Below are 17,510 nucleotides of genomic sequence, written 5' to 3'. Positions count from 1 at the left end.
ACAGAGTTCCAAAGAGTCGGACCCAACTCAAGCGACTTAGCACACACTCCAGGTGGTAAGAAGGTTCAGCTGCCCTTTTCCCCTTGCTGGGATGAAGTAGCTGGAGGCAGTGGCCTAGCCCTGAGCCCTGTTCTTGCTTTTTCTCCTAGCGGATCCTTTGTGGGCCTTCATCTTCCTCACCTCTCTGGGCGCAGCTGGGGCAAGCGAAGGTTCTAACCCACTCAATCCCCTGCTACCTCACAGGAGCTGAGACCAGGCTAGGGCCCAGGGAGAGGGTCAGGGGTCAGTAACTGACCACTGATGGCCGCTGAAGACAGGGTGGGGGCCACGCCTCTTCCATCCTGCTGCCCATGTGTGGATATGACGGGGCAGGGGCGTCAGCAGTCCTCTCCAGCTGCTGAGCTGCCAGCCATGCTCCTCCACCCCTACATGCAATCAGGGAGGGGACTCCAGGACGCTTCAGTAGAGACAGCTCAGGCAGCCCTCCGCCATGGTCTCTACAAGCTCTTACTGGTTGTCCTGGTAACCAAATGCAGGTGCTCTGGGTAACAAGGAGAATTCAGAGGCCTCTTCAAACCCTTCTTTGGACCCTGGCCAATCTGGTCCCACAAATATTACTGAGTGATTTCCTACCAAGTGTTAAATGAAAATAAAATGCTAGCACATCAGAAAACTACAGTTAGAGTTCTCAAAGTGTGTTCCCCAAACCAGGCATTGGCATCAGCATCACCTAAAAACTTGTTAAAATGCAATTCTCTGCCCCCCAAACCAGACCTGCTGAGCCCTGCTGGGGGCGGAGCCCAGCAGTCTGTGCCTCAACACACCCTCTGGTGGTATTGATGTGGCCTCAGCGCTGATACCTGCTGTCCTGCAGCATAAACCTCAGCCCGATTTCATGCCTTGTCAGGTGTGAATTCTTAACTTTTAGAAACAGATATCTTTGTCTCTGGGGCTTGCCAGATGGCTCAGTGGTAAACAATCTGCCTGGCATGCAAGAGAAACAGGTTCGATTCCTGGGTCAGGAGATCCCCCGGAGAAGGGCATGGTATCCTACCCCAGCATTCTTTCCTGGGAAATGCCACAGACAGAGGAGCCTGGTGGGCTACAGTCCTATGGGACTGAACAACAGTCGGACACGACTCAGCCACTAGACAAGGACAACAAAATCTTTTGTCTCTGACAAATGACAAAGTGTAGGGGAGCAACCTACACTCTGAAAAGGAATTTAAGTAAAAAATAGGCAAGTGTAGTATAAGCAGCAAGCCAGCCAGCTGAGCAGCCACATCTGGTGAATGACAGTACCCCACTCCCCACTCCGGGGCCCCTGCTCTGCCCGCGTGGCCATCCCGCGGCCTCCCCACCTCTGAATCTCCGGAGGCAGAAGACCACTGACCTCCACAGAGGGTCCCCCAAGGGGTGGGGGTGGTCAGGCCAGTAACAGCCCCGACCGAGAGACCTCGCTGAGCGGATGCTGGGGACCCCTGGTTCGAGAGCTCTTTACAGTCATCTCGAGGTAGTGTCCCTACCTCTAAGACCTCAGAATTTAACATTCCAGAGGGCGCGGCGGGAAGGCCATTCTTCGCAGACTCTTGTTCAGGGCCCCACCGGGCGCGGACCGGGCCCCCGAGGGCGCGGCGGCCGCCGGCTGCCGGCTTCACCTTCCTGCGGCCCCGCCCTCCCTGCCCCGCCCGGCACGAGCGGGGTTGCGCCGGTGCCCCCCACAGGCCGGGGTGTGGTGGCCGCGGAGCCCCGCGGGCGGGGCGCGCCCGCCTCGACGCCGCCCTCCCCGCCGGCCCAGCCGGCCCCGCCGGCGAGCGGCGCAACCAATGGGGGCCGAGCCGCTGCGCGGGGATTGGGGCGGCGGCGGCGGGGGCCGGGGCGCGGGGAGGGGGTGAGGCGAGCGCTGTCAGCGCGGTTATAAGGCAGGGAAAAGTTGCCCGCGGACAGCCGGGCCGGCGCACGCTCGTACGGAGGCCGCAGCGGCAGGGCGGGGCCGCGGAGCAGCGGGTGGCGGCGGAGGCAGTCTCCGATCGCTGCCTCGCTCCCCTCGGGGTCTCTGCTCGGCGAGGTCCCGGGTTCGCGAGGACTTTTGCGAGCAGCCATGGGCGGCGTCGGGGAGCCAGACTGGGAACCTGCGCAGCGGGGGGCGCCGCTGCCCACCCTCCGCTGGGAGCAGGTCCGCCGGCACAACCTGCCAGGCGACAAGTGGCTGGTGATTGAGCGTCGCGTCTACGACATCAGCCGCTGGGCACAGCGACACCCGGGGGGCAGCCGCCTCATCGGCCACCACGGCGCCGAGGACGCCACGGTAAGGCCGCCCACCGCCGGCCGGGTGGAGCCCCGGTGCTCGGCTGGGGCCTGGTCGCTGGGCACCATTCCCTGCTCCACCGCGGGTGGGAGCGGCGCGGGGTGGGAGCCGGGTGGGTGCTTAGCATCCTTCCTACTCGCGCTGACCTTTGACCTCCATGACGGGGGACCCAGAGTTGGGAGGGACTGACGGGGGCCTGATGTAGAGTGAGAAGACCACAGCCTGGCGAAAGCAGTCCTGGGGCTGAGCTGCAGCAGATGTCTGTGGGAGGAAGGGGGGTCTCAGAGGTGGGTGTGTCCGGGCAGAGAGCGCTGGCCCTAGGTGAGGGCACTCCCTGGTGCTCTGGTGTTCCTCCTCTGGTTCTGGGTCCCCCCAGAGAGGGGTCTTCATGCTGGGTGCTTGCTGGATGCCAGAGGTAGGGCGGGTTCCCTAGGGGCTGGCAAGGATGTGCCCTCAGAGGCTGGAGGCAGGGCAGCAGAGCCTGGGCAGGGCCTAGAGGTCTGTGGCTTTCCCAGGAACTGCTGTGAATGGCTCTGAGGGGCAGTGACTCACCTCTCCTGGGCTAGCAGCTGCGTGTGGGAGAATTTTGCCAGTCAGGCTGGGTGGGCCTCTTCGGAAAGCACAGTCACCCCAGGAACACTCGGGCTCCTGTGGACCCCAGCTTCCCCTCCGCAGCTATGTCAAGACATTTTGATCAAGGAGGAATGTGGCCTGTCCATTGGGACCATTTGGCAGAGGAGCCATCAGGGTGAGACTCCTCACCAGCCCCTTTTTCCACAGACCGCCCCCCCCCACCCCGCCCCCAGCCAAACAATAGGACTTGGGGCCATGAGGCTCTGTCCTTGACCATCCCAAATTCTAGGTTGGTCACCCTGAGCACCAAGAAGTTCTCCAAGATTCCAGGAGAATCTCTAACTGGCGGGGCTTTAAATAACAAAAGAGATTGTGTCCTGTCTGAGCAGGGTCAGTGGTCCTGCTGCCAGAACCACCTTCTCTCTGCCCACTGCCTTCTCTTGTGGGTTGGGCGATCTTCCCGGGACTCTTTTAAGGAAAAAGTCTCTTTCCCCGGAAGCTGAGAGATTAGGGATCAGACATCTCCTGGAACTCTAGAAGGTGATAGTCAAACCCTTGTGCACAGTGCCAGGGGGCCACGCGGTGGCCAGGGAGTGAGGGCTGGTGAGTATGTGACCGTCTCCAGGCCTATACATGTGTGAATGAGGCCTGTGCTTGTGTGCGTGGTTACACACACGTGCATTGCTGCCAGGGTGTTGGGGCGGGGTTGGGGGGTGGGTTAGTAAGGAGCCGCAGCTCCTCCCCGCTCCCCTGGGCTGAGCGCTGGGCACCCCTCCAGTATCCTGGAGGTGGCCGCTCTGGCCTTTTATCAATCTCTGACCTGGCGGACAGGATGGAGGCTGGTGAGAGGAAGATGATGAAGAATGTTTGTGAATCACTTTTTCCTGCTTGGTGCCCAGGCCTATGCTGGGGACCCTCCCTGTGTAGGAACCCCATCATCCATTTAGCTCTACACCCTGAGACCCCACGTGACCGCTGTCTCACTGATTCCTCACCAACAGGGCCCGTTTTCCCATTTCCATTAAAAAACATGCTGTCTGTTCCCTGGGGCCATGTACTGGCTCTGCCATTGGAGGCTCTGAGTGACCTTGAACCAGGCATGTCACTCCTGTGAGCCTCCGTTTCCTCATCTGTAAAGTGGGGACAGCGGGGACAGACAGTGAGCCAGCTGAGGGCGGAACTGTGCCTTTGCCACTCTGCGGCCCCACAGCTGCCACGCAGTTGTTCCCAGTCAGTGTGTGTTGCCGGCTGATAAGTGTGAGTGTGCCGTGCAGACTGTAGGGTGCAGTAGACAGCCATGACCTAGCCCCCTCCTTGGTTCATTCATGTCTGTAACAGGGCGAGATGTTAGGCCATCTCTTAGCTTTCCCGAGGCCCCAGACACTGGGCTTAAGTTGCCACCAATACCTGGTCTGTTCAGGCCAAAGGGGTTATGAGGAGATTGGGGGTGGGGGACCCCAGTTTTTGTCTGTGGTGAGCCCACAGGGCAGAGCAGGGCTCAGACCACCCAGGGCCTGGTGTGGTCCAGCCCAGACCCCCAGGCACCCCAGCCCCTGCCCTGGAGCACTGGTGGGGTGGGGTAGCCATGTCACAGGGGCTGTGTTCCCGCAGCCACCTCTTACCAGCCCCTGCCGCCCATCAGCTGTTCTCCTGTTCAGGCCACAGAAGCCTTCCTGCCAGGAAATTCCCAGAGTTCCTGCGCCGTGAAGTCAGCTTGTGGCCATCCTGGGATACAAAACCGGGTACCCTGGGGAGAGTGCTCCGGGCCCTGAGCCAGGTTTGTCTAAGAGTCATAGGCGGTCTGAGACTACAGGAGCCAGCCAGGGAGGGGCAAGGCCCAGCCGCTGCTGGTCATAAGTTGACCAGGGCTGTGTGCTGAGCACCTACTATGTGCCAGGCTCTGAATTCAGCGCTTGATTTATAGACAGTCCCTTTTTTAATCCTCATGATACCTCTATGGGACAGGTACTGTTATTATTTCCATTTTACAGATGAGAAAACAGACTCAGAGGGGCAAAATGACTTGAAATTAAGTGATGGGTCTCGGATTTGAATTCACAGCCCACGCTCTTAACCACCTGCTCCACTGCCCCTTAGCTGTTTATTTCATTCATTCATTCATTCTTCAATTATTGACTCACTAGATTCAACAGCAGATACCAGCAAGCATATCCCATGTGCGAAACCTTGACCTAACCTCTGAAGATACAGCTATGAACAGAAAATCTGCGGGGAGGGACTTCCCTGACAGTCCAGTGGTTAAGGCTGCATGCTTCCACTGCAGGGGGCACGGGTCTGATCCCTAGTTGGGGAACTCTCATCCCTCATGCTGCATGAGGCAGCAGAAAGAAAATCTGCTAGGAGGGTGTTCCTTGGCGGAGGGACCAGCTAGGGCGAAGGCTCAGAGGTGGGGCCATACTCTGTGCGTTCAGGGAATAGCAAGACCATCGGTGTTGCCGGAGCCCAGCAGTGAGAAGGGCCAGCAATGAGGACCGGTGGTAGCAGGGCAATCAGGACTTTGGTTTTATTCTAAGGGGAGAATGCAGGGCAGAACAGAGAAGACAGGGGAATCTGACATATCGATACATTTTTAAAGGATCCCTAGTGAGGAAGGGGAAGGCAGAGCCTCCCAGGAGAAGAGGGAGGCGTTAACAGATGATAGGGACCTCCCCGCCAGCCCTGCCAGGGGAAGCCACTTGGAAGAGGTGGCCGTTCACCTGGGCCCTGAGGTGCAGGTGTGTCCAGGGGAGAGGGCAGGTGATGCTGGGCTCAGGGGCACCAATGGGAACCATTAGGATCTAACTCCGGGTGGTATGCAGACAACAAACTTCAGAGGTGATCCCGGTGTTACCCATTTTGCAGATGAGGAGACTGAGACTGAATATGGGTGATTTAAAGGGATCTTCTTGGAACCCTCAAAGGGCAGGACCTTTGTCCTTGGGCTTGGAAGTTGGGGTTTGTGTCTGGGAGTTGAGTAGGGGCAGGTCTGAATGGATCTGAGGCTCTGGAGTGAAGAGTGGGGCTGGAGAGAGGGGCTGGCCGGGGACTCAGATGACCTGGTCCTGGCGCCCACGCTCTGCTTCCACTACCACGCTGGCTGCCTTGAAAGCTGCCTAATGGCCACTGCCTGTGAAGCTCGCCCTCTCTGGGCTCTGTAGACGTTTTCTGCCGTGTCCCCACCCACCCAGGCCCCTGGTGGAGCTGGGCGGTGGGGGATGGGGGGTCACAGTGCCTTGGGGAGGTGTCAGGATTGTGCGGTGCTGGGCAGGAATGTGGGGATGCTAGCAGCCTAAGCACCTGGGAGCCTGTCTACATTTCCTCTAAGGATGCCCAAGCGGCAGCCATGGGTTTCTCAGGAAACAGCAGCGGGAGAGAACCAGAACTCAGTGGTGGAGAGAGGACCCAGGGGTCCACTTCATGTTACAGCTGGGTCAGTGGCACCTGTGAGGCCAAGGGTGCTGGGTGGAGGAGACCGCCCCCTCCCAGGCCACCACACTCATCACCAGGGACACCAGGGGTGCTGGGGGGGATAGGGGCAACTTCCTGGGGGCATCTGCTGTTGAGCAAGACTCTGCTGCTTGGGCAGGAGTTGGATACTCATGTCCAGAGCTGTGTGCCCTTTGGCCTCAGTTTCCTCATCTATAAAATGGGGATACTGATAGTGCCTCCCCATTGACTGGAAGGAGCATCTGGCCACTGGGAGTGAGATCCGGCTCTCCTTTCGTATCTTCCCACTCGAAAGGGAGGGAGGGAGAGAGACACGAATTCCTGAGTGTGTCCTCCCCCATCCTCACAAGCCACTGGAGCCTCCTGAGCCGAGGTTAAGAGGAGCAGACCCAGGCCACCTGAGCCCCCAGCTGCTCCACCCCTTTCCTGATCTGGAACATTCCAGATTCTTTGAAGGAGTAATCAGAAATGCTCCCCGCCTCCACCTTATCTTTGGGGTGGAAGGTGTCCTGCTTCCTTGCCTCAGGCTGCCCAGAACGTGACCAGCAGGGCCCACCTCCGCCCTCCTGCCTCCCGCCTGCGGGCCTGGATCTCTGGGTGGACCTAGGTGAAAGGCAGCTGAGGCCACGGGGACTGGACGCCGGGCCCCTTCCCAGTGCTCTACCTGCACTGATTCAGTCCTCCGGCAGCCCCACGAGATGGGCACGAGTGATTCCTGATTTACTGACGACAAAGTACAGGCTGGAGAAGGGGTGTGATCTTGTCTGTGGTTCCACGGCTTGGCGTGGCTCATAAATGACGTGGCTCCTACCCTCTGCAGGCTGCCTCCTGAGTCTCCCCATGCCTTCCCTTAACCAGCTGCTCCCTGGAGTTCAAGGTTGGGCTGGGGTCCTGGGCAGGGGGCCACTCTGAGGCTTCCAGGGACTGAGGCAGGGTGGGTGGGAGCTGTGCCCTGGGAGGACGTGGACCTCACAGGAGACCCCTGGATTTGAATCCCCGCTCTGCCACTGCAGACTCTGGGGCGGGTGGGCCCACCACTCGGAGCCTCTGTTCCCTCCCCGGCAAATGGTTCAGACCCCCGTCTGGTGGGCTGTGGGGGCCGGCTCTTGTCCACACATCCACACCTGCCATCCTGCGCCTGCTCTGTGCAGGGCTCCGAGGCCACCGCTGTGAACAGGGCCTGTCCCTGCCACCTGCAGTCTATGTTTAGAGACACCATTTTAATTCTAGAAGTTTCACCCAAGTCTGTTCCAAGAACTAGTGAGAGGCCTCAGTTGCCACCTCCTTGGGGGAAAGTCACAGGGTTTGCACCCGTGCCTCTGAGAAGATGTTTCCAGATGCACTGGGGGCGGGGGGTGGGGAGGCGCAGTGTAAGGCTGGGACCTCCTGCAGTGCCCTGAGATTTGGTCAGTGCAGCGCCAGAAATGCCAGGACCACCTTCCTGACCCCCACACGCTGGCCTCTGAGCAGCCAGATCCTTGGTTACTCAGGATGGTGACCAGCCTCATGATGAGGACCCCCTGCCCCCACCTAGAAGACCCACCGCCTCCCCTCTGACCGGGGAGTGGCCACAAGCACCATTTTACAGGCAGACCAAGTTCTGGCCCAGCCTTCATCAGATGTGACCTTGGGTAAGTGGCTCAACCTCTCTGAGTCTTTTGCCCATTGAGATTCCTGAATGTTTAAACAGAGGCCAAAGAGGACTGGGTCACACGGCCCCAGCCAATAGTGCAGGAAAAACAAAAAACAAAAAACTGTTTGCTGAGGTTTGGGTCTGAAGCCAGGGACCTACTGTGTTGATACTCAGACTGCAAGAAGTGTAGGCTCTGGAGTGCTCAACTCAGCCCCAGGAACCTGAGCTGCTTTCCCAGGACCTACCGCAGCGCTGCCTTCCCACCCATCAGGTGGAGACTTGTCTGTGAGCTCCGGGATATTCCCACCTGGACCTGAGGGGGCTCACCCCTTCCCTACTCACTGTAAGGGACACACTTGGCTGGAGGTCTCCTGGGTGGGCCTGGCTGTGGCCTCTCCCTCGGGGCATCTCCAAGCCAGGCTTGGGTACACCCGAGCGAGGGGAAAGGAGTCGGGGAGGTGACCTGCTGCCCCAGCGGCTCAGCTCAAGAGCGTGGCCCCGGAGCATCTGGGGTCTGCCGGGTGCTAGGGTGGCCCCAGAACAGACTCAGAGGTCAGGAGAGAGCAGGGCTGGAAGGGTGGACATCCTGAGGCTGTAGCCACAGGACACACGTCTGCTGTGTGTGTGTGTGCCAGGCTGTGTCTCTCTGGGTGTCCAAGTGACTGCCCGTGCGTCTTGTTCCCGAGCGTGGCTGTGAGCCTTCGTGGGTTGGTGGTGGTGTCTGCTGGTGTAGAGACACACACTCGTGGCACTGAATTTCTGTGACACCTGTGAGCCTCGGTTGTTACACCCTTTGTGAGCGTGCCGCGTGCCTGTTTGTATGTGGGCTCCGTGCACCACCACGGGGGTTTCAGAGGAAATGAGAATCAGAGTCAACGCTCATTCAGGCTTAAAACAGAAGGAAGTTCTGACATGCTACACATGGATGAACCTTGAGGACATTATGCTAAGTGACAAGTCAGTGACACAGACTATATGATTCCTCTTCTAAGTGTCAATTCTTTCTCTTTTTTTCCCCTCTGGCCGAGCTGCATGACTTGCAGGACTTTAGTTTCCTGACCAGGGATTGAACCTGTGCCCTGTGCAGTGGAAGCATAAAGTCCTAACCACTGAACCACCAGGGAATTCACAGAGAGAGCAGTACCTATGGTTTTTGGAGGCTGTGAAGTGAGTCACTCAGTTGTGTCTGACTCTTTGCAACCCCATGGAGTGTACAGTCTGTGGAAATTCTCCAGGCCAGGATTCTGGAGTGGGTAGCTTTTCCTTTCTCCAGGGGATCTTCCCAACCCAGGGATCAAACCCAGGTCTCCCACATTGCAGGTGGATTCTTTACCAGCTGAGCCACAAGGGAAGCCCAAGAAAACTGGAGTGGGTAGCTTATCCCTTCTCCAGCAGGTCTTCCTGACCCAGGAATCGATCTGGGGTCTCCTGCACTGCCAGCGGATTCTTTATCAACTGAGCTCTAAGGGCTGGGAGAGGTAGAAATTGGGAGGTAGTGTTTCGTGGGGACAGACTTCCAGCCGAGGTAGGTGAAGAAGTTTTGGAGATGGATGGCGGGGATGGTTGCCCAACAAGTGAATACATTAAATACCACTGAACTGTACACTTCGAAATGGTGAAAATGGTCAATTTTATGTATGTTTGACTATAATTAAAAAGAAAAAAAAAGTTAATGCTCTTGGTTCTAGAGCCAGAAAGATCTGGAGTCTCATCCTTTGGATTTGCCCCCTGCATTTGCCTAGTTCCAGGCAGGAGAACAGACTCGTTCGGGGTCACGGTGAGCGGGGTCAGCCAAGCACAGGAGCAATCTTCCTCTTAGCTCCCTGGCCAACACTGGTCCCCAGGTAACCAGGGCCATGGCAGCTTCCTGGGGGGCCAGTCTCCCCTCGACCCCCTGTCTCCCAGGGGTGCTGCCCCCGCCCCCCATCAGAGCTTTTCCCTGGAGACAGATCTATACCAATACAGCCCCGTCCCCTATGTGAGCTCCAAGGAGGGGCCCCAAGCCAGCCTTTCCAAGGACCTAGGTTATTCCAGAAGCTACACCCTCGGAGCCCCCAGGTCCTCAGGCTGCTCTGGGCCAGGAGGGGAGAACAGCTAACAAGGATTCACCCTCAGGTGAGTCCTGCAGGTGCAGCCTCTAGGTGGGGGCTGAAGGGGCCTGAGGTTCTTCTGAGCCCGGCATAGGATGGTGTGGAGGGTCTTGTGCAGTAACTGCAAGGGGCCTGCCTGGCTGTTGGAACACCCACCAGGTGCTGCTAGGCTCATTAGCGAGAGGACAATAGCAGCCAGCAGTCACCTTCCTGGGGACATCCCCACCCCAGCTGGCCCCAGACACTGCTTCTACCGTCCAGGCTGCTGGTCAGCTGGGGCTGGCTCACTCAGAGAGCCTCTGCAAGTCCAGGGATAAAAACCTGTTTGTGAACGACAATGAGCCAAGGACATGAGGGCTAGATCAGGAAGTCTGAGCCTCAGGTGTGACGTTCAAGTTTACTCACAGTTCAGCGCTGCCAAGCATTAGCAGTGGGGGTCACTTCCTGACCAGTCCCTCTCCTCTTTATCTTTATCCCTCGGCCCTTTATCTTGCTTGAGGTCCCTCTCTTCCTCTAACCCCTTCTGCTTTGCATCCTGTCCCCACCCCCTGCCACCATTGCAGAGAATAACAGGAATGTTAGATTGTTTATTAAACTTATGTATTTTTTTTTAAAAACTTATTTTGCCCTCCTGCTTTTCAAATTAGATAAGTTTAACTGTTCGAGCATCTTCAGGCTGTGTGGTCTTCGGTGGATTTTTTTTTTTCTCCTGGTGGCCCAGTGGTCATCAATTGCCAGTTTCTTCACTCCCACGTTACTCACTGCTTATGTTTGTAAAAGCTGGTAGATCTGACATTTGTGACCCAATAGAAAAGCTTGTGATTTTGAGAAAGCTTTCCCGCAATCTTTTTTGGAAAAGTCAAACCCTCTCATGAACGGAAGCAGAGTGTTCCAGGGAAAACTTTCTGTAAATCCAGATTTTAAAATACCCAACCAAGTTTGGGGAAAGGCCCCATGGCAGAGTGAAGCAGCTGGAGCCCAGTAGGCGAGAGGTACGCAAGCAGGGCACCCAGGGCCTGGGCAGGACCAGGGAGGACTCATGGGCAAGGCTGACCGTCGTTCAGTTGTAACTAATGAACAACTAGCTGCCTGCCTGCCTGTCTGCCTGCCTGCCCTTCCATCAGCAGCCCTTGTGCTTTGCTTCTGCCTGCTGCCTCTGGGTGTTGCCCCAGCTGTCTGTCTGTCTGTCTACCTGACTCTCTGCTCTCCTTCAGGATGCCTTCCACGCCTTCCACCAGGACCTCAGTTTTGTGCGCAAGTTCCTGCAGCCTCTCCTGATTGGAGAGCTGGCCCCAGAGGAGCCCAGCCAGGATGGACCCCAGAATGTGAGCAGGGCCCCGGTGGAGGCTACGCCCCGCGTGTGGGGCTGGAAGAATGGGGGCATTGCTGGTAACAGCTTCATGGTTTGCCAGCCCTCCCGAGCGGACAGTTGCTGGCAGAGCTGTAGGGACGCCTGCACCAGCATTTCCTGGGAGACTCCAGGCAGACCCCCTTCCTTGCTCTGGGCCCTGCATCCCCATCTATGATGAGGATTTAGATGAACTGAGCTCTAAGGGTTTTCCTTGCTTCTCAGGCTCCCCACACCTTTTGTGGGGATGGGGGAACCCCAAGCTGGGCACTCCATCCCCTTTGGCCACACCCCTTGGACCCTAGGAGGAGTGGCTGTGGAGGGCTGCCCGGAAGACGAGGGTTGGGGGGATGGAGGGTGGGAATGGGGGGCCTCCCTTGCTTCCTCGGCTGATCAGCTGTTCTGCCCTGGCAGACCCAGCTGATCGAGGACTTCCGAGCCCTGCGCCAAGCGGTCGAGGACATGAAGCTGTTTGAAGCCAAGCCCGCCTTCTTTGGTCTCCTGCTGGGCCACATCCTGGCCATGGAGGTGCTCGCCTGGCTCATGATCTACCTGCTCGGCCCCGGCTGGCTGCCCAGCATCCTGGCCGCCCTCATCCTGGCCGTCTCCCAGGTGACCCAGTGCTGTCTTGCAGACACCTAGACTGACAACAGCCGTGGCCTGGCTCACGCGGGCACTTGGGAAATGTCTGCTGAAAGCACACATTGACCAGCAAACAAAAAACACTGCAGCAAACGAAACATTTGTTTCTTTCTTTGTCTGCAAAGAATGACCACCCAGAGGCCCTATAAGTCCAGCTTCATTTTAAATGAACTAAGGAAGCTCTTTACTTAGTACCTCGCAGGGAGCCCAGGGTCCAGAGCTGGAAGGCTGCTGCCTGAAGCTCCATGACAGTCTTGCAGCCCCTGGACCTCCCAAGCTCAGCTGTCCTTGTCTCTTAAAAGAGGAATCTGGGGACTTCCCCGGCAGTCCAGTGGTTAAGACTCGGCACTTCCAATGCAGGGGGGTGCAGGTTCAATCCCTGGTAGAGGACCTAAGATTCCATATACCATGCCGGGCAGCCAGAAAATAAAAACTAAATTAAAAAAAAAAAAAGAGGCTGGCCCACTAGGGTCTAGAGTGGGACGCCAGCTGTGGGGGTGCCCTGTGAGCTGGGAGGGCTGGCTGGCCAGGGCTCCGGGCTGGACCCCCGGCAGCTCCTGGCCACAGCCCCGGACCCTGCGTCTCCCCAGGCCCAGAGCTGGTGTCTGCAGCACGACCTGGGCCACACGTCCATCTTCAGGAATTCCCGATGGAACCACTTGGCCCAGCAGTTTGTGATGGGGCAGCTGAAGGTGAGGGTGGGGGCGGGGCTGCATGGGGAGGTGGGCGTGGCCGCGTGGGGAGGTGGGCGTGACCCGGCCCCATCCCTGAGAGCCCACTACCCCGCAGGGCTTCTCTGCACACTGGTGGAACTTCCGCCACTTCCAGCACCACGCGAAGCCCAACATCTTCCACAAGGACCCGGACGTGACTGTGGCGCCTGTCTTCCTTTTGGGGGAATCGTCCATCGAGGTGCGTGGGGGGACACGCTCAGGCCGGGCCTGCAGCGGAAACCTGGTGGCCCCAGACCCCCCCAGCCCCGCGGTGGCCCCACCCCCTACTCTATCTCGTTCTAGGCAGAGCCCCTGTCCCCAGAGTGCCCCCTCCCCACCTCCCAGTGGCTAGACTCCAGAGTTGCCTTGGCCTCTTGGCCCAGCCAGCCCCCTGGCCCTGCCAGGGCCAAGGAGGGCCTGGAGAGCCGCCCTCCCCCACAGGCCGCCTGTATCCCCACAGTACGGCAAGAAGAAGCGCAGATACTTGCCCTACAACCACCAGCACCTGTACTTTTTCCTGAGTGAGTGTTCCCTTGTCCTCCCGGGGGTGGGAGCCGCGCCGGGGCCTGCCTTGTCCACTGCACGTCTCTGGTTGCCCCAGCCTGCAGCCCATGCGGCCTTCCTCTGCCCTAGCCCTTCCCTCCACTGGGGTGCCTTCTGGTCAGAGGCGGTCACAGTCCTGGCTGCAGCTTTCAGAGTTCCTTCCTGCCCTCGGTCAGGGCATCCTGAGCCCTAGGGCAGGTGGGGATATATCAGGCTGGTGCCAACCTGCAGAAAGGGCGTGGGGGAGGCGGTGAGGCAAGGACCAGCCTGGAAAGGCTCAGATACTGAGGGCCTGAGTGAGGACCAGGCCTTGTGGGTGACGCAGGCTCATCCCAGCTGGGTGGGACCAGCCTCCAGCCCCCCTGGAGGAACAGAGCCCCCTCCCCCTCCCTCTGGCTGGCCTACTCTGCACCCCCACCCTGCTCCTGAGCCCCCCTCATGCCCCTCCTTGCAGTCGGCCCGCCGCTGCTCACGCTGGTGAACTTCGAAGTGGAAAATCTGGCCTACATGCTGGTGTGCATGCAGTGGACGGTGAGCGGGGGCCCTGCCAGCTCCCCCGGGCATACAGCTGTGGTGGAGGAAGGTGGGGTGTCGGGGACACCACTGCAAACAGGTGTGCGTGTAGTGATGTGGAACACGTGTGCTCGAGAGCAGGGGGAGTGAGTGTGTGCGTGTGTGGTTGCCAGGTCAGCGTGTGCACAGGGTGTGGTGTGCGTCTCTCACAGTGAGAGACGAGGGTGGGGCCCCTCTGGGCCCCCTCTGCCGGGTATTTGTCTTCTGGGCAAGGCTTCCTTCATCCCACACCCTTGCACATCATCCATGGTCAGCCCTGTGAGGCTGGCAGGGCGAGGACTTGTCCCCTTACCTGGCCGAGAAACCCAGGCCCAGAGAAGGGGTGGTGATGTGCCCGTCCGAGGTACATCGAGCCAAAAGGATGGGGATGACCCCAGCTCCCCCTCCTGGCTGCCTTGCGGCCTCCCCCTCCTCCTCCCTCCTCTACAGGACTTGCTCTGGGCCGCCAGCTTCTACGCCCGCTTCCTCTTGTCCTACGTCCCCTTCTATGGCATTCCTGGGGCGCTGCTCCTCTTTGTGGCTGTCAGGTATGGCCAGGTTCGGCATGACAAGCAGCAGAGCACCCTGACCACAGTCCTCAGTGTTTCCATCTGCAGAATGGGGACAGCAGTACTGTCTCCCTGGGCTGTTGAGTGGCAGCATCCAGGGGGTGGCGGGTCTCAGGGAAGCTATCTGGGGTGTCCACCCTCTTGAGTAGGGCTGCTCGGGGCTCAGCCTGGCATGGCCTCCACACCACTTGACTGCTTGAAACACCAGTGGGGAGGAGTTGCAATCCTGTAGTACAGATGGGAAAGCTAAGGCCCACAGTACAGATGGGGAAGCCTGAGTGGTCAGCAGGATGTGTGGCAGTGCCTTGAACCTCCTCTCACAGGGTCCTGGAGAGCCACTGGTTCGTGTGGATCACACAGATGAACCATATCCCCAGGGAGATTGGCCATGAGAAGCACCGGGACTGGGCCAGCTCTCAGGTGGGCAGCCGGGGTGGGGCCCATCCTGGGGGTAGGGGTGGGGTCCCCAGCTGGGAGGAATGGGGGGCTGATGGGGCTGCCGTGGGGTTGGCGCTCTGTGCCAGCCCCTTCACCCGTGCCCCGCCTGCTCCTGGCAGCTGGCAGCCACCTGCAATGTGGAGCCCTCGCTCTTCATCGACTGGTTCAGCGGACACCTCAACTTCCAGATCGAGCATCAGTGAGCGCAGACCCTGGGGCGGGGTGGGGGGCGCCATGGGGGTGGGAGTGAGGCCTGAGTCCCCATGTCCCATCTACTCCGGGGGAGGCCAAGACACCTGTCCTGGACTTCCCGGAGGGCCTGGGAGAGGTGGTGCACGGGTCCGGGGATACCAAGGCACTGTTTTCTCCAGTCTCTTCCCCACGATGCCGAGGCACAACTATCGCAGGGTGGCCCCGCTGGTCAAGGCCCTGTGCGCCAAGCACGGCCTCAGCTACGAGGTGAAGCCCTTCCTCACTGCCCTGGTGGACATCGTCAGGTAAGGGCCCTCCACTCATGGTGGCTCCCCGGGGCCCCCGCCCACCCCTGGGGCCTGTCAGCCACTCCCTGAGCACCCACCTGGCTCTCTTGAGTTCTTGCAGGTTCCTCTCTGGGAGCTGGCATTCAGGGCCTTTCCCATCAGCCTCTCTGCCCTTGGCTGTGACCCCACCCCCGTCCTTCCCAATGTCCACTCACACACAGGCCCAGGCCCGGTCCTTATCAGTGAGCAGAACTTCCCAACATCCCTGCCTTCCTGGAGCTGACATCCAAGCAGGGGGAAACGGAAAACAAGCAGTTAATTACAGAAAATAAGTAAATGACAAAATGCGAGAAAGGGAGAAGTGCTTCAACAAAAAACAAAGCAAAACCACAAAACCTTTGGGTGGGTACAGGAGAGGAAATGGGGGGTACCAGGCAGAGATGCAATTTTTAGTTGGGTGGCAGGGTGGGTGGTAAGAAGGCAACGTGTTAGCAGAGACAAGGAGGAAGGGAGAGGGCTGGCCGAAGAGACATCTGGGGGCAGCATGTCTGGGGCCGGGGAATAACCGTGCAAAGGCCCTGAGGCAGGAGTATGCTAGATGGTGGGAGAGCCACTGAGGGGAGGAGGGGTACACAGGACTTGGATTTTGGAAGGATGCTCTGACTGCAGGAACATACTGATGGGGCAGGAAGAGCAGAGTGGTGTTCCTGCAGCTGTTCAGGGGTGACCGGGCTCGGCCCTGGTGGTAGCCTTGACAGGGGAACAGAGGCCAGAGTCTCAGCCAGAGCTCTTCCACCTGCGTGCCTTAGCACAGGCTGTTCCCTTTACTTCGAGGCTCTTCCTTCTCTACTGGTGTTTGAATTCCTCCTTCATCACCCATCCCAGCCCGATCCTCGAAGCCCCTGCCACTTGGCCTGGCCCCTTTCAAACACCTGGCACAGGGTTTTTCTAGCAAGTTATTGATGCTTCTGGTTCCCCCCAACCTGAATCAAGCTGGTGGTGGGCACATTCCATGCCTTACAAATCTCTGGGTCACAGGGCTCAGCAGGAGGAAACGACAGAGAGAACCAGGAGAGGGGGGACAGACCCACCCTGGTTCCTGGCTGGACGTGGCCTGGGCCCTTTCCCCTCCCACCCAAGGTCTAGGTTCCACTGCAGTTAATGAGAGTGTAGCTGCCTCTCCCAGTCCTCCCCTGCGGCCCCACCCCAGCTGCCTGCCCATCTCCGCTCACACTCATCATCGTGGGGTGGGGGGGGAGAGGTTAATATCTTGCAGTTGAGTCCCTCATATCTTCCCTACCCCCACCACCCAGGTCCCTGAAGAAGTCTGGCAATGTGTGGCTGGAAGCCTACCTCCACCAGTGATGACCGCAGCGCCCGGGGCCCCAGCAGCCACCAAGCCACCCAGACAGGCTTCCTCACCTGCCCCACCTCGCCCTGCCTCAGGCTGGAGGCCCTGTTTGTTCTCCTGGGGCCCCTCTCGGTCTGCTCCACAGCCCTGCGACCATGGCTCTAGACCCACTAGGACCAGGGCCAGGGGCATAGTGTATAAAGACACAGTGAGCGTGACGTGTTTTCCTAGAGCAAAAATTTAGGGGGAAAATGTTATTTTTATATAAAAACAAACCCAGGTATGTTACGGAGTAGATATTTGCATGGATTTGGGGACTGGAGTTCAGGTCCTTGGGCCATCAAGGTGTTGGGAGGTGAGAGGGGGTGGTGGTGGATGGTGGCTTTCCGAGTTGACCTCTGCTCTGGGTCAGGGAGCTGGCATCTGCCCCGGGCTCAGATGCCCTGAGGGCCTGGTCCCTTCCTGTTCTTCACCCAGTCACCAGCAACCTTGGTAGTTCACTCCAGGCTCATCCCTTTACTCCTTTGCATGGCTGGACAGGGAGGCTTCCCTGGCGGCTCCGTGGAAGAACCCGCCTGCCAGGGCAGGAGACACAGGTTCAATCCCTGGGGCGAGAAGATTTCTTGGGGAAGGAATTGGCAAGCCACTGCAGTATTCTTGCTTGGGAAATCCCCCGGACAGAGGAGCGTGGTGGGATAGGGTTGCAGAAACAGTCAGACTAGACGTAGCGATTAAACAACAGAGACCGGCGGCAGACGGGGGCCGAGGGCCATGTATGCGGGCACCCCCAGATCGCAGGAGGCACCTCTGTCCGGCATCTGCAT

At 58.8% G+C, this 17,510-nt stretch overlaps 1 protein-coding gene across 1 annotated transcript; it reads left to right on the top strand.

Moving 5' to 3' along the window:
- FADS3 (fatty acid desaturase 3) lies at positions 1,902-16,974 on the top strand. The gene is made up of 12 exons (XM_018043057.1): positions 1,902-2,308; positions 11,266-11,376; positions 11,814-12,011; positions 12,632-12,733; positions 12,831-12,953; positions 13,215-13,275; positions 13,752-13,828; positions 14,300-14,397; positions 14,742-14,838; positions 14,976-15,055; positions 15,228-15,353; positions 16,649-16,974. The coding sequence occupies exons 1-12, from the start codon at positions 2,102-2,104 to the stop codon at positions 16,698-16,700; spliced, it is 1,332 nt and encodes a 443-aa protein (XP_017898546.1). The 5' UTR covers positions 1,902-2,101; the 3' UTR covers positions 16,701-16,974.

This window comes from Capra hircus, chromosome 29 (assembly GCF_001704415.2).
Source record: "Capra hircus breed San Clemente chromosome 29, ASM170441v1, whole genome shotgun sequence".
Classification (NCBI taxonomy): domain Eukaryota; kingdom Metazoa; phylum Chordata; class Mammalia; order Artiodactyla; family Bovidae; genus Capra; species Capra hircus.
The sequence above is the reverse complement of the archived record's forward strand: the minus strand, read 5'-3'. Positions and strand labels throughout refer to the sequence as shown.